General features: G+C 40.8%; 1 protein-coding gene across 1 annotated transcript; it reads left to right on the top strand.

The window, feature by feature from the left end:
- Positions 1-71: 71 nt before the first annotated feature.
- Positions 72-2392, top strand: c5h15orf61 (chromosome 5 C15orf61 homolog). The gene is made up of 3 exons (XM_061722612.1): positions 72-733; positions 1567-1694; positions 2158-2392. Exons 1-2 carry the CDS (start codon positions 391-393, stop codon positions 1692-1694), a joined length of 471 nt encoding a protein of 156 aa, XP_061578596.1. The 5' UTR covers positions 72-390; the 3' UTR covers positions 2158-2392.
- Positions 2393-22367: the final 19975 nt, after the last annotated feature.

Here is a 22367-nt window from a genome sequence, read left to right as displayed (position 1 = left end):
ATAGAACGATTACTACTGCTGACAGGAACGATTAATTATGTCGTTGTGTTTCTAGCCGGGCGAGTTTAGGCGCAGTACCAAGTTAAAGGCAGAAACAACACATTGGGAGAAGAAAGGTTGGTTTTGCAGGTCTGTAATTTTCTTCTAAAAAGTGTTTTAATTATGACAAGCAGATGTGGAGCAGAGTTGTATTAATGTTGAAGTAAACCCGGATTTGAGCGTGTTTGTTGAACGTCACCTGAGCTGCAGGAGCTTGTTTCTGTCCTTCACGTGATCCGTGTTTACGTCCTGTGATACACGTGGGGACGATCACAGCTACCGGCAAGCGGTCCACATGCCGACACGCCGACACAGTAGCCGAGGGGAACACTTCTGCTGACCGCAGAAGTCATGAAGGAGTTTTTGAGGAGGATGCACGACGTGTTTGTCAAGGTGGCTCTGTTTCCGAGCCGCCTGGGCAGGACGGGTGTGCGGCCAGCGGCCTCGGAGGTGTTGACCTGCCACCTGCTGCAGCGCAGACTCCCCCCCTGGACCTCCTTCTGTGTCCGCTACAGCTCCGTCCACAACGACCAGTTCGGACGGTCCAACTTTAACTGGACAGTTCAAGGATGCAACTACCAGATACTGAGGACAGGCTGCTTCCCCTTTGTGAAGTATCACTGCACCAAAGCGCCTGTGCACGACCTGGACTTCGAGGACAGGTTCTTCACCATGCTGAAAGTTATTAATCTGGGTCAGTACTGATGGTGTGTGTGCAGAGGTGTCAAGTTAGTATTCACATTCATTATTCAGGTAGAAGTATAGATACTAGAGTTTAAAAATACTCTTGTAGAAGTTGAAGTATCGACTCAAGTTTTTTACTCAAGTAAAAGTATAAAAGTACTGGTTTCAAAACTACTTAAAGTATAAAAGTAAAAGTAATGTAAGGGGGAAAAAAGCCATTAAGGACAAAAGCCATTGAAAATGAATGCATCTTAGTATAATGCAAATATATTAAAGAAGCATATATGTGTACTATTGAGCATTAACATGTGTTTCAGAGAGCAGAAGATATGATGATTAGTTGCCTATAAGTATTGTAATGGTGCAAAAAGTCAAACTTCAGACGCATGTTATCATTTATCCTAACCTTTATTGGAATGTACATCCAAGTTTAGTTGCAAGAATCTGAGGGAACGAATGTAAGAACAAAACTGGACAAGAACATCTGAAACAACCACAACCAAATTCACTCTATCTGGATGGAGCAATTTGACTGGATAGTTGTTTTTTTTTAAAGGCCGAAATGAAATAGAGTAACAAGGCTGTTTTTAAAATATAAGGAGTAAAAAGTACAGATAATTGCATGAAAATGTAAGGAGTAAAAGTAAAAAGTGACGTGTGTGTGTGTGTGTGTGTGTGTGTGTGTGTGTGTGTGTGTGTGTGTGTGTGTGTGTGTGTGTGTGTGTGTGTGTGTGTGTGTGTGTGTGTGTGTGTGTGTGTGTGTGTGTGTGTGTGTGTGTGTGTGTGTGTGTGTGTGTAATGGAAATATCACCAAATGTAAATGGGCGTGTCCTGTGGTTGCAGGTATCCCTTGCTTGGCCTATGGGATTGGCTGCTGGATGGTGGTTGGAGCTAAGGAAACAGTACAGACAAGTGTTGGACCTGTCACTGTATATTTTGCTTACAAAGAAGAAGAGGGTGCACAGTACTAAAGCTTGAGTTATGGTTCTGCGTCAAAACGACGCCGTGCCTACGGCGTGTGGACGCTTCGACGCAGACCACACCCCGTCACTTACGCGCACCTCCCGAAAATTGTAACTACGCGTCGAGGCGACGCAGACGAGAGGGCTGTAATTGGTTCGCTTGGAAGCAACGCATTTCCGGTTTCCGGTTTGAAGCAGTCGTGAACTTTCAGCGCTCTTTTCTTCGTGTGATTTTTTTTTTTTTTTTTTTTTTTTTTTTTTTTTGCACAATAGTTGTCCTTATCTCTTTGATTCACTGTGACCGGAAAAAGTCGGATAAACCATTCAGGAAGAGATCGCAAATTAGCGGTCACGGGGGGTACTGCACCGTGGCGAAATGGAGTGACGGAGAAGTCCGAACGGTTCACGACGGCGTCACGGTGACGGCGTGTGCTCTGCGTTGGTTTGACGTAGAACCATAATTCAGGTTTAATACAGAAAGGGGACTATCTTGAATGTCGATTAAAGAACGTTGTCTCTGGAGCTACTGCTCTTGGTGAAGTTTTCCCACGACTATTGACAACAGTGCCATCCCATGTTATTCGCAGTCTTCTTAGACTGCACAGGTTGAGTTGTAGTATATATTTAAATATGCAAATATTAAATGTTTAAAGATTAATTTAAGGACTCACCTTTATTGTAAAATGTTTCTTGCAACCGTAATAAAGTTTAGAGTTACAAAAAATCATTTGTTTGTCTTTTGTACTTCCATATGTTTTGAGCTCTTTAAAAAAGCATTAACAGTGTAGAAAACTTTCAAGAAAATCATAATTTAAATGTGGCGAAGTGGTATAATTTGTTATAGTAGTGTGTATTTTGCTTCATTTTGTGTAACAAATATAGGAATCTAAATAACCCCTGATTATTTGCTTGAAGCTGAATTAGTGGTCACCCTCCTCTCACAAGATAGTCAATAGTGTTAAAGAAGAATCAGTGACAGGACAGATCTGATCAAATGGGTTGTAATTACCAAAATGTGGTCTTCATAGGGAGATGCATGCATCCTTTCCTTCAGGCCTTTTCTGGCCTTTGATTTCTGGTAATGTGCTTTGCTGACAGGGCAAGCTTGCCTTCGCTGCAGAGTTTGTCTCCCTCTGAGAGGCAGGTTGACAAACTGCCATATTGATTTCCCCCCTCAGCACCTCCTGCTAATAGCATTTATCAGCGACCTCAATTTTCAGGCCTTGGCCTCTTCATTTTTAGCACAATGAAACTGAACGAATAATTTCTTGTTGAACATGGAAATCAATGCACCTTCTGACCTTCTGTGGACATGAAGGCTACAGTATCGCCCCTACATGCTGTCTGTGAGTTCCTGTTTTGTAAAACGTGGTAGTCTCGTGCATGAATATGTGACCAAACAGCCTAATCATACTTGTAACCACGACGAGCCTCCAAAAAGAATAGAAAAGCAGTTGCACTTTGAAAAGAAACTGGTTTAATTACAGATCCTCAGAGTGAATGCTCAGGTACTTGCACGTCACCTCAACCGAAGCACACTGGGTTAAGTGTTTTTAATGTAAGCAGTGTGACCTTTTGTTGTGTGTAAAATGCCTTAACTTCATGCAAAACACACGTGAATTCCTCTTAAAGACCCTGATAACACCAGACTACGTCTTTAATCATACTAATTGCTTTAAACAAGGAACATTTAGGCACACTTACGGAAATCTGATCCTTCGTATCAGGCAGCACTTAAATCCCCCTCCTTTCATTTCCAGCTTTTCATCAGGACTGAAAGTGTGCATGGGGAATGCTCAGGCAACCATGTCTTAATTACTCATTGACCCTTTGACCCCCAAGCTGCATTGATACCGGCTTACAGCCCAACACAATTGAGTGGGGTTGCAGCTGACTGCAGCTCTGTATGCGGCTATTAGAGGATGATGTGAAATCCAAACTGTGGACCATGTGAGTACATTGTATTTGTTTTCAGGGCTTCACCTCTGAGTCACTCCAAGCTGCAGGGGAGGGCACCCCTTCAGCTCGGGCAGAGGCTTAGTGTTACATATTGAACCTTAGTCACCACCTCTTCAGGTCTAGGGTATCTGGATGGCAATTGGACTTCTGTAAATTAACAAAATGTGTCTGCATTTAAAATGAGAGCGATGCTTTTCAATGGCCCGTATTGAAGTGTCTAAATTACCCAACACACATCCACTGCGTTAATGAGAAAACAATTAATGACAGTTTGTCGCATTTAATTGCATCCTGCAGTTGGTAATAAGTTTTGTCAAAGGGAAATCTTTAAATACTTGGGCTGTTTAGAGTTTATGTAACTAAAGAAAACAATGCTGAAACTGAGGGTGGTGTTGCGATAAGTTGTTAATGTTCAGCCGTGAAACTGCAAGTCAAATTGCCGAGACGCAACAAAAAGAGATGGAGCAGACCGTGTTTATCTCCTTGAGATCGCTGATGGAACCACTCTGTGAATAAATAATTTAGCAGGAAAATCACACTAGTGTTTCCTCTGTCATATAGATATATGGCTTGGCAGAAACAATTATGGCGTGAACAACCCCTGCAGCTAATGCTGCTGAGGTTATCATTATAGAGCCTGTGGATCGGCCACCAGCATCGTTTCTGTGTTTTCTCCACGAGCAGCGGGGGTACCTGAGCCATCACTCAGATCACTTCTAGGATTACGCTGGAATTACATCTCGACGCTGATGCGACGGCCAACATTTTCACTATATCTCCAGTGAAATGACACTTGCTGAATTACAGTGTGACTGAATCAAAACGCCCAGAACATCCTCAGTTTGTCGAGATCTACACACTCTGAAAGGATTGTTTCAAAATAAAACGTAATTATTAAGAAAAATCCACTTAGTATGTTGACACTATTAACATCTTATCAATGACGTTTGAAACTGTCATGTGGACGACCATTAAAAATCAATTTAATTAAGATGTGTTTTCTCGTGATGTGATTTTTTTTTTTTTTTTTTCTCCTTTTTTCTATTTATTTGTGTTTCTCACAGCCCTTTCATGTGTGTAAATAGCGGGCCGTGGGTGCTGAAAGGCTACGCCCTCTGTGCCAGTGCTGAGCGGCTGCTGTCGGTGGGTGGCTCCAGTGGCTGCCAGTCTTTGCTCTCCTTGTTTAAAGGCAATTCACGCTGACATTAAGCCTGAGCTGCATCTTATGAAAAAATTAAGAAATAAAACAGTTTCCTCAGGATTGATTATGCTGTTAAAGTTCTGGTTCAGTTTTAATTTGCCGTTGCTTTTGCATATACTCTGTTAAGTCAATGGCCGTAAGCCTCTGCACTTATCTTCGTGCCGCGGCCCTCCTTTTCTCCCTTTTCTAGTTTAACTTGGTGATTATTTTGCTTTCCTTTCTTGCTGATGATATTGAACCACATTCTCTTCATTCATACTTAACGCTTACACTGTTGACATTAAGAAAGAAATGGATTTTAATAGTTTTTTATTTCAGGAGGGTGAAATGAAATATCCATTTTTATTATATATTATGCAGTATTTAAAGTTTCAGCTCATTAAAAAACAGACGCCCTCCACACCCCCCCAAGGCTGTCTTTTACCCCCCACCAGCATGCAGTCAGGCTCCTCTAGCCACAGGCTCTGCTTGATCTGTTTTCCCTGAGTCAAAATTGAAACATTCAGAAATATTTATTTATTTGTTTATGCATTTTTTCCCCCACTATAAACGAGGGATAATGTCTTTTTGGCTTAAAGAAGCCACATCAGTGGATCTGAGCTTGGGAATAATGTGGTTCTGTTTTGTTTTTGTTTACTACGTCACGTACGTGTTTTTTAGCATTCAAAGTCTCTTCAAATACAAATTATTTTTCAAATAGAAAGCAACAATTTCTAAACAATTTACACATTATATTAAATTAAACATTGTGTAAAGCCATCATATATGTATGTGTGTGTGTGTGTATGTGTATGTGTATGTGTGTATATATATATATATATATATATATATATAAAGTCAAACTCATTTTGATTTTCTGTGCCTCTTACTTCGTTTTGCTGAAATAAGCAATGTCTTCTCTGTAAAAGACGAAGTCTGGACAGCAGAAACTGCTAGAGTACCTGTTTTCAAAATACATTAACATTTCTCAGTTTCTGCATTTCATATTTTTTTGAGGAGTTTTGTAATCACATTTACATTATTATTGAGTGACAGTCATTTAGAAAATGCCGTTCTGTTTGATATTTACATAAACACAGAGACCCAGTTTTTATTATTTAATATTTCATATCACATATAGAGATATGCTGCACATACCTCAATTTTTCATCCAATAGTGCCCCTTTTTTGTTACTCAAATGCCCCGCTTCTTACTTGCACAATAAGCAGCAACCTCCACATCAGCTCAACACAAAGTTTGGGGATTTACATTAAATACACCGGTACTGATGCTGCATACAAACATGGAAATGGAATAAATCAATTTGGTTCTGAGAAACGTTTCACATGCTTCTTGATGCAGTGTGATCTCCAATCTTTCTGCAAATGAGCTGCGGTGCCTGGTAATGGTTTCTGCTCCTCGTGGGAGGCCAGCGTCTCAGAAAAGCTGCTGATTGAGGGAGAAATGTAATACAGGTGTAAACCAGATTTGATAGGGGTCTTACATGAGGGTTATGCATTTTAACAGTGATATACATACCGTTACATATTTATCAAAGAATATGGAATTTGCTGGGTTGACTCTTTCCGGCCCACAGAGATTTGTGGTTTTCTGCTAAAGTGCTGTTAATTCTGTTGGAGAGGGTGGCTATTATGTTGAATTAATAGGAATTAAGGGTTTAAATTGGTTAAGTAAGCACTTCATTAATCCTAAATGGATTGCTGCGTGTGGAGGTTTAGAGGAGGTGGCGAGAACCAGTGCAACCAGTACTAAGAGTTCTGTGCAAAGAAAGTTAGCCGACGCTCAGAATAGAAATGTATATGTATATATACTGTAAAAAAGCAGCATTTATGCTGCGTGTGTATGTATATAATATATATTATATACATATTTTCCAATCTGAATTTGGTTGATAATCAGTTGTTTCGTGCTTCGCTGACCAGAGTCATTGTCGCCACGGCTTTGTGTTCGTCTTCTGAAGACACACGCTTGTTGTTTTCCAGCTTTTCCGACCAACAGCTTATGATTTAGTGTTTTACTTTAATTAAAAGTGAAGCCTGAATTGTGAAGCCTTGTGGAAATGCGTTTGAGAACAAGAACCTTGACCTTCAGTATGATCATGAAGAGATCTGCTGAAGATGAACATGGGGAACCTCCCCACACAGGCCTCGTGCTGTTGAGGCGGACTAATTGAGGTGTGTGTTTTTATCTTGGCCTGCTAATGATGATGAGGGTGCTCGAGAAGTAGTCTGTCCCCTTAGGCTGAGGAATTGCACAACTTAGCCAACCCTCTGTACTTATTGTCCAGCAAGGGGGGAATTCGCTTAATGCAGTGCTTCAGAAAAGTGGATAATTGTGGCCAGGATCAATAAAGTAACAGAGCAGAAAATGAACGGTGTGCGGCGGTAGCTGCGTTGTAGATATTTGCTAGAAATCGAACAAAACAAGAATCTTGTTTTAAAGTTGTTTTTTCCAGCCAAGTCATCAAACAAAAAGGCGAATCTAGTGTATGCATGCAGTTTACATGTGGAAGTGGGTGAGGTGTTGACTGTGTGTGTGTGTCTCTCTGTGTGTGGTGGGGGGGGCTAGGTTTGGTTGGATGAGCCACATTGTGCCTGTGCGGCCTGGTGACATCGCCGGAGGGCAGAGAGGGATGAAACCTGAGAGGGGTGACAGTGATAAATAGCCCTTTTAATAACAGCTGCCCCACTTGGCCAGCTAGTCCCAGTCAGTGTCCTCTGTGTATTTATGCCTATGTTTATTTATGCATCCATAGCATGCAGGAAATCACCACCGGAGGGGTACAATCATTCTTTTTTTTTTTTTTTTGGTGGGGTATTGGTTTGGTTTAACTTTGGTAAGCTGCTCTTAAACCAAGCAGATATTCATTTAACCCGAGGTTGATCTGTTGGTATGTCGGTGCTGAAATATAAATAGATCCATATTGCAAAGAGGCCTCTTTCTGATATACTCACACACACAAACAAAAGCTGTGAATGAACAGATATCCGAGATCTCGCTGTGACGTTCCTGTTGAGATGAAGACAGAACTTTAAGTTGCCTACGCATTAACAAACTTTTTTTTTTTAAATGTGTAATTTAAAAAAAATCCAAACCAAACAGTAATTGCTTCGACTTCTGAGCTTGCGACGCAGTCTTCAGTCTGCTTGGTTTTTACATTTTTGGTTCATTGTTGCCGTACGACTGAAGTCAAAACCTTTTGTCTGCTGAAATATGACCTCGAGGCCCGAGTCTGTGGATAGGGAGATGGGAGGTTGTAGATCAGATGTGTCAAAGCCTCTTCCCGAAAGGCCCTCCCGGCGCTGTTCTCACTCAAACCACTTCCCCCTGTTTAATTGGTTCAATTAGTTAAGTATCCATATACATTATTGCGTATGCATTTTTCATGACTCCTCTTAACGCTCGGTTTAAACAGAACAACTTCCGGCTATGATTTGCCATTTGGATGAATGTCAAAGAGACTAAATGATTGTGCTAATTGAGTAATTAAAAGCAGATGTTGGAGCAAAAGCCAACAGCACACACTTTAAACACTTTGCCCTCCAGAAACCCTACACTGTTTTTGACACCCCAGTTATATATGGTTATCCCAGAGGTGCCTCTAATAGTTACAGTTTCACCCTTGTGATTATTCAGTTGAAGTCTTTGCTAGTGAACCAAAATGGTGTTTTTAATGCTATTCTGACCACAGGAAATGGTCTGGAAAAGAAAAGCCCATCATGCTGCCTAATGGCCGGACTCGGCGATGCGCAGATTCAACGCGAGCTCCAGAACAGGCACATGTACGGTGTCATTCCAGACGGGCTCTCACCCCGTCGCTGTTACCCCCCACCGTCCTCTGGTGGGACACGGCCGGCCTTCCCCAAAACTCTTCTGAGGGAGGCGATGTGATGCTGAAGGTAATTAACATTGGAAATGTGCCAGCGAGGGGAATCAGTGTGCCCTCCAACTGCACGGGAACGGAGAGTATCTCACGATTGTGACAGCTGTGGTGATCGGAGCGTCGCTTGAAGGCTTCACAAAGTGCCGATCAATAAGTAACAATTTTCCTATTAAAGAAAAATTACTTAGACATTGTACTGAAATGGCTTGTGGCTGTTTCACTTCACACTCAGAGGAAAAGTCTTGTTGAAGGAAGGTTTATGTCATTTACTCCTTGATAAAATGTTTCTAATGATTTTTAGCGTAAATGTATTCATTTATTTTTATGCATCATCATCTGGGGAAAATTGACTTAAGATTCAGGTAATTTTTTTCTCTTATATTATTTTAAGATAAATATCCCTACAGTACATTTTTCTCACAATGAAAAGTACAGATGTCCAGATTTTCTGCAATATTTCCAATAAATAATCTGACTTGACTGATTCTGTATATTTGTGGTGGAAAAGTGCAGCTAATGATAATTTCATAATAATCACCTGTGTGGAATGTAATTGTAAATTAAACGTCTTTAAATGTCAAATACATATATAACAAGATATTAGAACACTTTTCATTCATTCATGGAAAAAAAATCTTTTTTTCTTTAACTCTTAGTGATTATAACTGGCTTATAGCCTGCAAACTGATACATTTTTTAAATGTATTATTAATAATAAATATCTATACCTTCACCCTTTCACAGGTCTGGTCAGATGATGCAGGTGATGCAGTTTACACAGATTCACCCACAAACAGCCCTGAGACTCTCGCTCTGCCACTGCAAGGACAGTAGGGATGAAGCCGCCTGTAGAAGTAATTTAATTAATAATTAAGAATAATAATTGTTAGTTACAGTCCATTTATCTTTGTAACAGCGGGGGACTAAATGTGGATGTGTTCAGTTTTCTATTTTAGCAGCATCCAATCTGTTTGGAAGCTGACTCCATATCACACATTTGCTCATGAACAACAACAACAGTGGGGATTCTCTAGGACCACAGACACCGACCAACCTTTATGCCCAGCTCATCCTGTCCGGGGTCCCGTTGAGGTTGAGGAGAGGGTTTCACCCTGGACGTGTCCACCTCAGAGCTGCACAGAGACCGATGACGGATGACCTTTGTTGTTTCACCTGTGAGGTCAATTACGGAGTAGGTGACGGAGGTTTATTTAAATGCAAAATACAGTCAGTTAAGACCCTCAAAAGTAATGGAGAGAGTTGATGACAAAATCTTTTTTTTTTTTAACAAATCTGTAGGCCACGAGCGTAGCTAATGAACTCAGTAATTACTCATCACTGGTTGGGAGAGTTTAGCTCGGGTGAGATGAAAGCAGTGGCTGCTGGGAGCCACAGGAACGGCACAACAGGCAACAATCAACACAGTGTCTGTACAACAATCAATCACAGCTGTCAGGCCTTTAACAGTCGGAGTAATTTGCTGGTGTTTTCCAGAAAATGAGTACACCTTGTAAAATGTAGCTAAGATCACTTTCCCAAACACCTTGCAGCACAATATGTTTAAACCGATGAGATGTGTGCGCTATGATTTATCGCACTGCTCTTGGAAAAATTATTATTTTGAGCTAAGGAAGTATTTTATGGGCTCAAGCCTGAAGTCACTTCCACCTACGAAGCACTGCGTGGTCGGCCGTTACGTTCCTCTACAGTTGTTTGGCTCAGCGTTACAGCTCGGCGCTTTTTATTGTTTGTTTTGCTTAGTTTTTATTGTCTAGTCAATCACACATTCGATCTACACACCACATTGCAGATAACTAGCAAAAAAAAGCAGTGAGTTACCTTGCAATTTATTACCGTCTGTCTGTCTGGCTATTGGACGTCCAAACATGACTTGTAGGGGCATTTACATCTGAATTTGCTACGTCTTAGCGCGGCTCTGCTAAAGCACGGTAACATTTAAATACGAGTCAGAGCAGGATGGTGAGTAACACTGGACTATTCACAGATGCTCTCTTCTGCACAGCTCCACATCACGCTCCTTAATTCCCAGAGCCACATCTCAATCATACTCCTTGCTAATTTGAGAGTCACCCTCATTTCATTTTAAACGATTCATTTTTGGCAAATTTGTAAATGGCCCCGACGTGTTCTACAATTTAGTCAATTACTGTTTCAGCCAGCAGCACTCCGGGGACCAGGAACACACATCGCCTGGAGGTACCATCTCAATAATTGTTTCAGAAAAGTTGGGAATGAATTGCTAACGCTCTGTTCCACTTATTGAAATGTCAATTGGAGCCAAAACCCTTTTTACTTCTGCTCTCACTCGTCCTCGCTACGCTGCGACTGCTTCGTCTTTTTTTCTTCCTGGAGTTTCTAACCGTCGCAGAGCAATAAAACTGGGTTTGATTTTTCAGAATGTTTAATAAGGAAACCCATCGTTTTCTTCATCAAAGACAGATCATTGAGAATAGAAATGACTTGGACTCATTTAGTCTCTGACTGCGTATATAACGCGCACCTTTCCTGTCAGCTGTCAAGAAAATGTAACGGATAACATGAACTCTATTGTATACTGGAATTGTAATTAAGTATTAATTAGCTGGATAAAATTAAGAGATTATAATCATCAAAATTAGGTCTTAATGGGTACTAATTAAAAGAAGAATCCTTCTTTACGGAACCAATAGGATGACCCCAAGACCCCAATTAATGAAGTTATTATGAGTCATTTTCCTCTGTTAAAATCTCAGTCACCTAAATGCACGACAAAACTTTGAAAAATGTGTTTTGGTTTGTTTTGCCACAAGCCACCACCCAGTCCAATTAACCTGTGGATGATGGTGATGGCTGATTAATTAGAGCGCCTTGGAGAGCTGCACGCCATGCAGAGGTAGATGTTAGTTTAGTGTCTGTTGACTTGGTTCCCCTCATCTCCCATCTCCGTCATGTACACTGAACAATGCAGGTCAAAACCAGTGTTGTGAGGTATTTAACAGGCAATAAGCAAATTCCAATATGGCACCATTGCTACATGAAATTCGAAAGGTATCTCTTCAAACTTTATGATATAGTATTTGAGTTTTTTTACTCGATCCGTTCAGGGTCTACCCCTGCCTTTGCCCGGAGAGACCCTCTCTGAAGACCCTAAATAGGAAGAAGCGGGTATAGATAATGGATGGAAGGAAAATGTTCACAGTCTTCAGCATTTAATTTGATAACAATTCACTTTGTTGTAATGTTTTGCTAAATTGATGGTCTTGTATTTTCAGTTGATCTTTTGGCAAACGTCCTCATACAGTGTGCATTACAGTCGGTGTTGATGGTAAGCATTGTGGTTTGGACTAAGTTGCGTGTGTCTGTTCTGATTACTGGATGAGTGATTCTGCAGTTCTGTGTGTAAGACCTTCAGCTCTGTTCTATAATTAACTTTTGCCTGCACCCATCAGGTTCCATTCCTCACTTGATGTGTCCACAGTGACTGTTACATGCAGCCAGTTTGCCATTCAGTATGTATTAAGCTGTCAGAGTGGGCTGCTCTCCCAAGCCGCCTGTCTTCGCTGAACAACCCGGCCTATTAACTCCTATTGACTGTGACACACATGTCCCTCCAAAATGAGCGGTTCCGTATTGATTTTTTTCTGAGCGCTGCTCACTTCCCCCTTTCATGCCGCCAAGGGTGAGATCTTTATCCTGACTGATTGTATATGTTCATCGTATCAGTGTTGCCATTTCAGACCTGCGACGCCCCCCCCGCCCCCCGCCTGTGCATCATGGCTACTTGAATGCAGCCACGTCTCAGAGTGACAATTAAAAGGTCTCACTCCCTCGTGTCCTCTGTAACACTGCGGTCAAATGGAGCTCCACATAGTCTCCCTCCAGGTTGATACAGCGTGCAACATAAGACATAAGATGTGACAGCCGGCCCCCCCCCCCCACTAACACAGCCACCCAATCAATGGAACTGAATAGACGGGTGTCATATCCTGTCAGCGAAGCTCTTTCTAACTGCTACAGCCAGAATGAACTCTGACAGCATGTATTGACGCCATATCAGGCTCCGCCATTGAGAGAAAAATGATCATCTGCTGGTAAAATCAGTTATTGACATTCCGTGGAATAGCCTCCGGTTCCCATGGGGATTTATTGATACAGTTTATTGCATATAAATATTTATCTAATATGTGTCTGTGATAGATTTGTCTAGTTTAAGTCGTCAGTACTTGTGTGTGGTCTAACATATAGGGAGTCCATAGAGGGCTATCAATAGCTCGCCGTGCGCTCTCTGCCACTCAAGCATGACTCTGCCTTTCTTTTGTGTTGGGTGCTGTTTTTACAGGCAGCATGAAATTGCTTTGGCTGTTGTGACTGTCTTGAAGTTAATGGTAAAACATGTTGTAATTACATTTTATTGCCTCTCACTGAGGAAAATCAAAATGGCTTTACTGAGGCCATCATATTGTAAATGCATGTAGAGGTGCGACGTGCCACACCGTCAATGATAGAGTCACTCAACCCTGCAAACAAGAGAAAAACTAGAAATGCCTTATTGGAATGCTCTTGTACTTACTAAATGTAATCTAAAAGTAGTGCATTCAAGAGTTTACTCTTTCAGCACAAAGTATGCCCTAACTCAATCCTGTAGTTTAATTCTGCAGGACTCACTGAAACACAGCCTTTACACCCTTATAAATCTGCATCAAATTTAAAATTCAAAGAAGTAAAATGCTGTTTATTACCTGAGACAGATGCCACATTTCACATCATGCAATACCTGTTGACATTTATGTTAAACTCCTCATCTATGGAAACACCCAGATACATCACCGGAGCTCAACATCTGCAACAATCTCATGTTTACTTTTACAAACAGCTGGACGTACACCATCTGCACACTTGAAGGGAAAAACTCACTACTGCTTTGTTGTTGAAACAGCAGAACATCGATATGGTTAAGTCTTCACACGTTTCATTTTCCACCAGATGGGTTTTTGGGAAAATGTTTTACAAAACTATGCAACTAAACAATGTGTCAAAAATAAATTGGTCAATGTTAACTTATAAATAATCTTCATGCATCGTGCAACAGACAAAAGACAATAAACTGTCAAGTAAAATGACCTCTAAGTTGGTCTTTCCAGCATTTTTGTCATTTTTAGTAAGTTGCTTTGAAGGATACATTTCATTTTGTTTCTTTATTCCGTTACTAATTACATGATGCTGTGATGTTGTTTTGCAGCGGTCATCCAGTCTGTCTCATCTTTGTTCCTGAATACGTGTTAGTCATGTTATAATAGTTGTAAAAGGCAGATAAAATAAACTCAATTAAAAAAAATGCATTCTGGAAAAGCAATTTCCTGTATTATTTTCACTTCTATGTGAACAATCAAGTAAATACAAGTAAATAAAAGTTCATAAACTACCACTTCTTTTGTTTTCCCTTTTTTCCTTTTTTATCCGAGTTCCCCACATTGATCTGAAGGTTTTTATGTCGGATGCGCTTCCTGTCACGGCCCATCTGGGCGTGGGGCAGAGTTCTTATAGTTAACGAAAACTGAAACAGTTTTTTATTTTCATTTTTCTAATTACTAATTCTTTCTTTCCAATTCAAGTTACCCAAAGGTAAGAATAAAGCAATGTTGTTCTGTACAGCTTTCTTGATAGGATTCTTTCATCCTAGATCAGGTCAGTAAGACTAAAGTTAAACTAAAACTAAATTAAAACTTAACAATTTTTCAAAACTACAAATGATATGCTTGTTAAACCAGGTAAAACTGAAATAATTCAACAAACTGAAAAACTACAAACTATGCAAAACAATCCCAAAGTAACTTTGCGTGGTGCTGACACTATGAGTGGCGGTGAGGTTTGTCCTGCTCATGGACTCTTTAGAACGGAGACAGAGTTGGGACTCGCTCCAGTGTTGTTTGCGGTAGAAGGCAACCATCTCACCCCTTAAACTAATTACTAATCTTGTAAAGAATGTAAAGTCACAGGAATACTTGACCTTCAAAGTAAAGCTTTTCTCTGTTATGACGTAAAATGAACTTCCATATTACCAAAAAGAAAGTTCCCTATCCCCCTTCACCGTGGCCGTGCTGTCGCTGCTCTGTTTAACCGTCTATAAACCGACAGAACAAACGTAACCTATAACTTGTCTTTATAGTGTCATTCGGCTTCGCCTTGCTGGTATTATGTATCATAAACCTGCTATTGTATTGATCGTTCTTCCTTGTTGAAGCACCTGAACTTGAGGTGACCTGCTCGGCTGCTCTTGTAGGGTGATAAATGAAGGGAAACACATCTTTGTTGTTTCAATCACAGTACTTGACCTTTCCAAGTTTCCTTAGCTACATCGGTACAAAGGTTATTTTACAGCTTAGCAAAAGGTGCTAGAGCCAGGACTTCCCATCGCTACAACCAAACCAAAGGAACAATATTTCACAGGTTGGTTTCCTTTTCTCCCCTTTCATGATCTTTTGAAGAAAAAAAAAAGAAACACGCTGATATTTGTGATATTGATTCTTACAGACAAGCACATGGCAGAGGGACTTTTTCACCTGGATGATGCACAGCCACCACCTCATGAACATGACAGGCGGTCTCGGGTCAAATATCTCCCATCCTCTGCTGTGTCTCTTTTACAGTCTGTTGACTCTTTGGCTGACTTATTGACCACCTCTCCCACTCCAACGCGCGAGAACCTCGCCTTGATTGATGCCACGGCTACTCTAAGACCGCTCCCCCACCTCCTCTTTGCTCTCCAAATCCTGTCTGCTGTTTTAAATCCATGAGTGGCTTTCATTAATGGTCTCTGCTGTTTATGACACCATAATTAGAAGTGAGGAAAGGCGCCTAACTGCCACAGTTCCACCATGCCGAGAAAGTCAATAACGCAAGCCCAACAACTTCTCACACAATTGAGCCCTGTGAAAAATCTATATGCTCTCTTGCTCCGTGTCTTTATGGTGCCGGTTCAGGAGACGCCACTGCATTTGTTGTTGCTCTGTCCTCTACTTTTAACTAATCCCAGAGAATTCATTATACGCACAGACAGTATCGTTTAGCTTCCAGCAGCTAAAGTCGCAGGTATTCTAGTGGTCACATAACTGTGATTGTTTAGTGCTGCACCTCGTGTACGTGGAGTGTCTGCTGTAAAAGCCCGAGCACGCTGACCGCTACGCTACACACGGCTTATTTATGTGGGTTGGTCACGGGGGATATTAGATTGTTTTTGCAGAAAATAATTCAGCGAGGTGCTCTGTTGGGGGTTCCTCTGTCAGGCGGGTTGTGTACAGTTGCATCGAAAAAGAACTGTTTGAATAAAAGCAAACTTTTTTTTTTCTTTTTTGGCTTTTTCAATACTTTTTTTTTTTTTTAATTAAGGCAAAAGGAAAATACAATAGAGGGAACTGAAAGAATAGCTCTGTTGCCAGTTGCACCCAAGAGGATGAAATGTATTTGTGGATTTATTTTACAAGCTTGTTTCAAGTGAACATTTTGTGGTGTGTGTATATATATATATATATATGCTATCGTTTGGAAATTCTACTTAAAAATGATTCCACAATCAAGAACTTTCTTCAAATTTTGACGCTACACATTTCATCCACCGTTATGAAATTACAACCCAACATGTAGGTTTGTGTTTTTCAGTTCTCCTGGTTGTATTTTGCTGCTGTTTACCTGTTTCATGTACAACGGTTTCCTTTACTTCTTGTCATAAGGGGTTTAGTTCAGGTTTGACTGCTTTGGTTCTGCTGCTCTGATTGTTCCCACCTGTATCTTGTCACTACCAGTCTGTGTTACCACCCCTCTCTGCTCAGTCTTCCTGGTTTTGCTTTCTTCATCCTTCAAGTTGATTTGGTTGTCCAACAGAGCAGTGTCTCCAACACAATGTAAGAAAACAACACACAGTTACCACACTTCCATCACCCAAAATAACTTCTCAGCACGTCAGTGCTCTAACCTTTATCTCCTTCCTAATGTGTCCTTGATTGTTTAGGTTTTACTGAAATATTTGCTGCAGATTATCTTGGGTAGCTTCCTTCAATTTATGTATTCACATATTAATTTAACTAAACTGGGATGATAGGTATTAGTTTGAGATGAACATATCCATTTAGCTGGCCAACTAGTAATTTTTTAGCTGACATTATGGACTACATGCAGTCAAAATTCGGGTAATTGCTAATATTCCGGTTACTGAAACATTCGGAATATTCCGTTTACATGGTAATTAATCATTCAGGATATCTCGATCAAACCAGTGACGCACGGAGAACATCATGACGCAATTCCCCTAATTTCCGCTTCTTCTTCCTGTATCCAAATTTAAAACAAATGCTGCTTCGCGCAAGTTTTTGCTCACCTTCGTTTAAACCTCGCTATCCCCGTACTTTCTACCATCTACAAATGCCAAAATGTTCATATCCTTCATTACATTTATGAAGTGATTAGTCTCCTCCTCACTCCAAAAGTGTGGCGTGGTTTTGCGTTTCGCCGTGTTTAGAAGAACTTCCTGGACTCAAAAGACCAGGATTCCTTGCGAACAGAACATGCGCAGAAAACAAATTCATGTTCCGTTTGATGGGGATATTCCATTAGGCGTTTACATGTCCAAATATTCAGGTTTTAAAAGGAGTAACCCAGGGGTCATATTCAGGTTTTTAGAAACCCGAATATGAGCAAATTCCGGTTCTTCAAAGGGGTTATTGATGTTTACAAGGCCGTGCAAATTCAGGTTATTGCCAATATTCGGGTTTTAAAAAGGTTATTGAGCGCATGTAAACACAGTCATGGTACAAATATCATCAGAGGCTCCAGATTGTATAAATCCATTCATTGGAAACGCACTCTCCTAGCTGTATATGTACCATGAGGCAATGTTTTAAAATTAAAACCATATATGAGATTGCACCGACATGCTTTGACATCCAAAGCTCCTGTCATGTAAATACAAGTAAACAGAAATAACTTAAAGGAAGATCCAACCTGCTTTTTCAGTGGAAGGTGAACTGAATTTAACATTTAACATAATTTGGTGAATATCAATCCCATCTGGCATCAAATGTAATAAATCATGCTTCTTGTTCTGTAGTGAAACTTCAGTCAAAGGTCTGCATCGTGCAGGATTTGTCACCCAAAGGCCTCCAAGTGCTCTTGAATCAGTCAACTTACTGAGTTTTTTAAATAAAAACAAACTGTTGATTAAGTAACCTTCTGAGACTGAAAACAGAGCCAGGTGAATTGGGTATAGGGCAAGGAAGAATGGATCATAAAGTCGTGGTTCAGAAAATTGATTCATAAATGTGAAATAAAAGGTGGTCTTACTCCGACAGACCCCTGATGAACCTATGATTTAATTATCACACATCTTGTTTAACCTTTTCTGCTTTGAGTGACATTTAAAGAAAGTTCAGGGACTACTCATTGCATGTGTTGCCTGGCAACGTGCTTATAAAGTCCCGTTCCATAGTAATGATCTCTTTCTTTACCAACAGCACACATTTGGGGGCATCCCACTCCAAAACCCAAGCATTCCAACCCCTCCTTGCATTTTCCTACCATCCATTTTCTATTTGACAAGATGTTTTTTTTAAATGATAATTATTATTTTATTTTACTTCTTTGTAAAGGGATGAACTGAAACAACTCAGACTGTGTGGTCTGTGTGGTGTGTGGCAAGCACTTCATCTTAGCACCTGGTCGAAACACATCCTGCAGGGACAAGGTTGTAACTCTTGTGGTGATAAAAGCGTAACACTCACAGGCGACATTCAGTATCTGGGCAGCCTGCACGTTCAAACGGGCATTATTATGTACGCTGCGGTCATCGCTGTCCAACTGACCATACAAATGAAACCTGGGATAGACGGTATGTAGAACTATTCTCCCCGCCTTCAGAAATGGAAGGTGTAAACAGTACGTACTGATATTTGGGTTTGGACAGACACCTGGGGCCTGTACTACGAAGCGGGATTTGGGGTTAGCGAGGTAACTTCAGGTTTAACCCTGGGTTTTCAGGACTACGACGGTGGTTCACTTCTTATCGCCATGGTAACTTATGCTGAACAGCTAACCTGCTCCGGAGCAGGTTATGTTCGAGATACAGATCGCCGGGTATAAAAGCACCGCCCACTGACCAATCAGCTCTCTTGGAAAATGGCATGCCCTTTCGAAGAGAATCCAGTGGAGCTCGGTCATGGATGTATTATATAGAGCTCGGTGCGCGGATCGTGAGAGGATCCCTCCGAAGAGAACGCGTATTCAGGGACCACCAAAACCCCTTTGCTTTCCCTGATGAGTACCTGTATGAACGATCCAAAAAAAAAGGAAAAAAAGAAAAAAGAGGTGGAGGAGAAAATAAAAAATAAATCAATCAATGAATAAATAAAACAAATCATCACCCAAGATCCGATGTACAGTCAATCCAAAACTAATACCAATTAAATAAATAAATCAAGAAGAAATCAAAAAGAAGATGCATTTGTAAGGGGATAGGAAAAAAGGGATTTTCAATTTCGTCCCTCGAACATTCTGAGAAGTCACTTTAAAATACTAAATACCCCCCTCCTGAAAAAATAAAAAATAAAATAAAATAAATAAATAAACCCAATTCTTTGGTACAGCATCAGCACAAGTTATCGGCCAACAACAATAGTTATAGAACCAATATATACAGGACTGTCTCAGAAAATTAGAATATTGTGATTTTCTGTAATGCAAACACAAAAACAAAAAATGTCATACATTCTGGATTCATTACAAATCAACTGAAATATTGCAAGCCTTTTATTATTTTAATATTGCTGATCATGGTTTACAGTTTAAGATTAAGATTCCCAGAATATTCAAATATATGTTTATATCCCTATGAATTTACGCATTTATACAGTCAGCGATCTTTTGCCAGCTGTCTTTCCTGCATTTTGCAGCTGCAACTGTGTTGCTTTTTTCCTGTATTCTATGCCTATACTCATCATATTTCCGTAAAATTATTGTTTGCTCTTCGCTACTGAAATAAGCGGCTCTGACAGCGGACTTCTCCATGCTTGCGATTGGTCATGCGCTGAAAACACTGCCCCTTTTATGTGCACGCGCTCATATCCAGATTGGAGAAACCTGGGTTGATATACCGAGTTGATAACCGCCGTCGTGTGACCGCTTAGCGTGATTGCAATTGTCCCGCTTAGTGAATCTGGATAAGGAAAAGATATCCTGGATATGTTGAACTTGCTTCGTAGTACAGGCCCCTGACATGGTATTACTATTTTGTCACTCTTAACCTTTAACCTAAAGAATCATACAAAACTCAGTATTTAATTGTTACAGTAAAGATGGATAGGATACAGCAATATCTTTCAAGATATCGCTGTATCCACTGTACTGTACCCCTCACATGCCTTTAAAATCACACTGAATGATCCAGATGTGTCTTTAAGAACGGCTGCTCCGCACTAAATAGTCAAAATACGTTTTACTTTTTCACAATATTTGGGTTTATATTTCACAGTCGCATTGCAGCATGGGAGCGGTGTTAATGAGACCAGGAAAACATGTTGGGATGACAGCAGTCTAATGACTTCCGTGACAGTATACAGGCACTGGTGTAATCACAACTAAATGTCAGACACCATAAGGCCTGCTGCATAATGGCTCCAAATTGATATCTCTCTCTTGCTTTAATTATGAAATGCAAATTCTGCTTAAAAGGTATTGATTGGAGTTTAAAGGAAGAGCAGGCTTCCCAGCTGAAAAGTGAGGACCGTGGAGTCGTGACAGGCTAAACAGTTGCGCGGGGAAGGATTCGCCAGGCGGCTACTCGCGACTCTGGTTTGCTCTGTTGCCGTATGTCACACAAGATTGATTAGGGGTTAAGTAAGCGCAAGGTTAAAGATGAATGCTGCTTATGATCACTGCTACTCAGCCGCAGACTTTCGCGATTAATCAAAGCAGTCAGTCAGGGACCTGTGAAACTGTTTTCTGAAAAACTGAATCCCCCAGAGTGAGGTGCGTCACTCACTTTGCCAAGCAGGAGATGAACCGGTGTAGGCGGCGGGACAGTGGAAAGTTATCCGTCATGAATAAACTAGGCCTCTGAGGGCAGGTGGACGGGGCCCGCAACGCCGAGCTGTATGAGGCTCAAGCATGGGGCCTTTTCCCCTCGCGAGACCCCACACCCTGGGAGACTAAATGTCACTCGTCTGGAGTCCAACATGTGCTCCTGTAAAAGTAAACCAGACGTACCTCAGATCAGTCCATCCTTGACTGGAAACCTAATCACCGTGACTGAATGAACCAGTGTCATAATTAAATCATCACCGCTTCGCTTTTACTGTGCAACCTTAACCGCAGCAGGAGAGCGAGGAGAGGAATATGGCACTGCTGGCCAGCGATGACAGCGTAAGCGAGCTCAGAGTTTCACTGAATGTCAGGAGCCGGTGGGGCCCCGGCCACCCACCTAACACCCGCTTAGGCCTTATCTGGATATCTGTGCTATCGCTCTCTTAGTTACTCCTACATCAGCCTTACTTACCGCACTCGTTTTAAGACGTCGTCCGCCACCTCTGCAAGGGAATATACAAATGTAGTTGTTTAGCATTTCTAATCACAGTGACCTTGAGTAACATGACAAACCCACACTCCCACAAAGCATTTCTTTTCATCATTTGTTTCTAGTTTGCCTTTTTAACTCCAGCTGCCAGCCATGTTCTACTTTCTACCCAGAAGAAAGACACCCGCAGTGAAATGGACACCCAGTTACAAGAAAAAGTCAAGGATGCATTTCAGGTGTTTGTGGTTGCTGCTCATCATTCAAGTGTCTGCATCGATTCGTGTTCTGTTTCTCTCTCTTTTCATTCATTTTTGCCCTTCTTGTATGGTTCACCACAGCAGATCCTCATGGTGCACATATTGATTTTTCATAGGTTTTATGTTAGATGCTGTTCCTGACTTAAATCCTTCCCGTTTATTTGGATGTGCGTCCTGCACGATGATTGTCTGGGGGAAAAGGGGGCAATCTGGGGTTCAGGATCTTGCAGTGATACTTTAGCATGTAAGAGGAGTGGGGATCACTTTGGCCATGTGGTTGGAGGACAACTGACCCATCCATCCATCCATCCATCCAACAAAAGCATGAAAAAATCCTGTAAAACAATGCACCTCAATGAAAGATGGGAAGCTTTTTTAATTAGATGCATTTTATTATTTTCTTGTATTAATTAATTTAAATAGTCCTCAATGAAAGGGTGTGAATGGAGCTAAATAATTTACACCTGGATACTGGCAAAAAAAAGAAAAGAAAACTTTAATTTTGTTAAAGTATGAATTTTGAATTGGAATTGAAATTAATATATATTGTAATTTTCCACTTCCATGAGTGACTGCAAACGTGTGCTAATGAATGCTGGTTGGGCAGTAGTTTGAAGATATTTCTGATATTTCTGACTTCGACAATTTTGAGGGGGGGTATTATTTTAGTTGAACTAACACATTTACGTAGAATTAAAAAAAAAAAAAAAAATGTTCTTCTAAATTGCACACTTTGTGTCCTGTAAATGTAATGTCTATGAGCCACTCTCCTGCAAACGAACATCGCTTTATTTTGAGTCAGGCAATCATTTCTGCTCTGTTACC

This window comes from Cololabis saira, chromosome 5 (assembly GCF_033807715.1).
Source record: "Cololabis saira isolate AMF1-May2022 chromosome 5, fColSai1.1, whole genome shotgun sequence".
Classification (NCBI taxonomy): domain Eukaryota; kingdom Metazoa; phylum Chordata; class Actinopteri; order Beloniformes; family Belonidae; genus Cololabis; species Cololabis saira.
The sequence above is the reverse complement of the archived record's forward strand: the minus strand, read 5'-3'. Positions and strand labels throughout refer to the sequence as shown.

What these genes read in the sequence shown, in the direction of transcription:
- c5h15orf61 (XM_061722612.1), top strand. Translation starts at nt 391, where the DNA reads ATGAAGGAGTTTTTGAGGAGGATGCACGACGTGTTTGTCAAGGTGGCT. An exon ending in GCTGAAAGTTATTAATCTGG is followed by an intron (nt 734 to 1,566) that starts GTCAGTACTGAT and finishes CTGTGGTTGCAG; the next exon opens with GTATCCCTTGCTTGGCCTAT.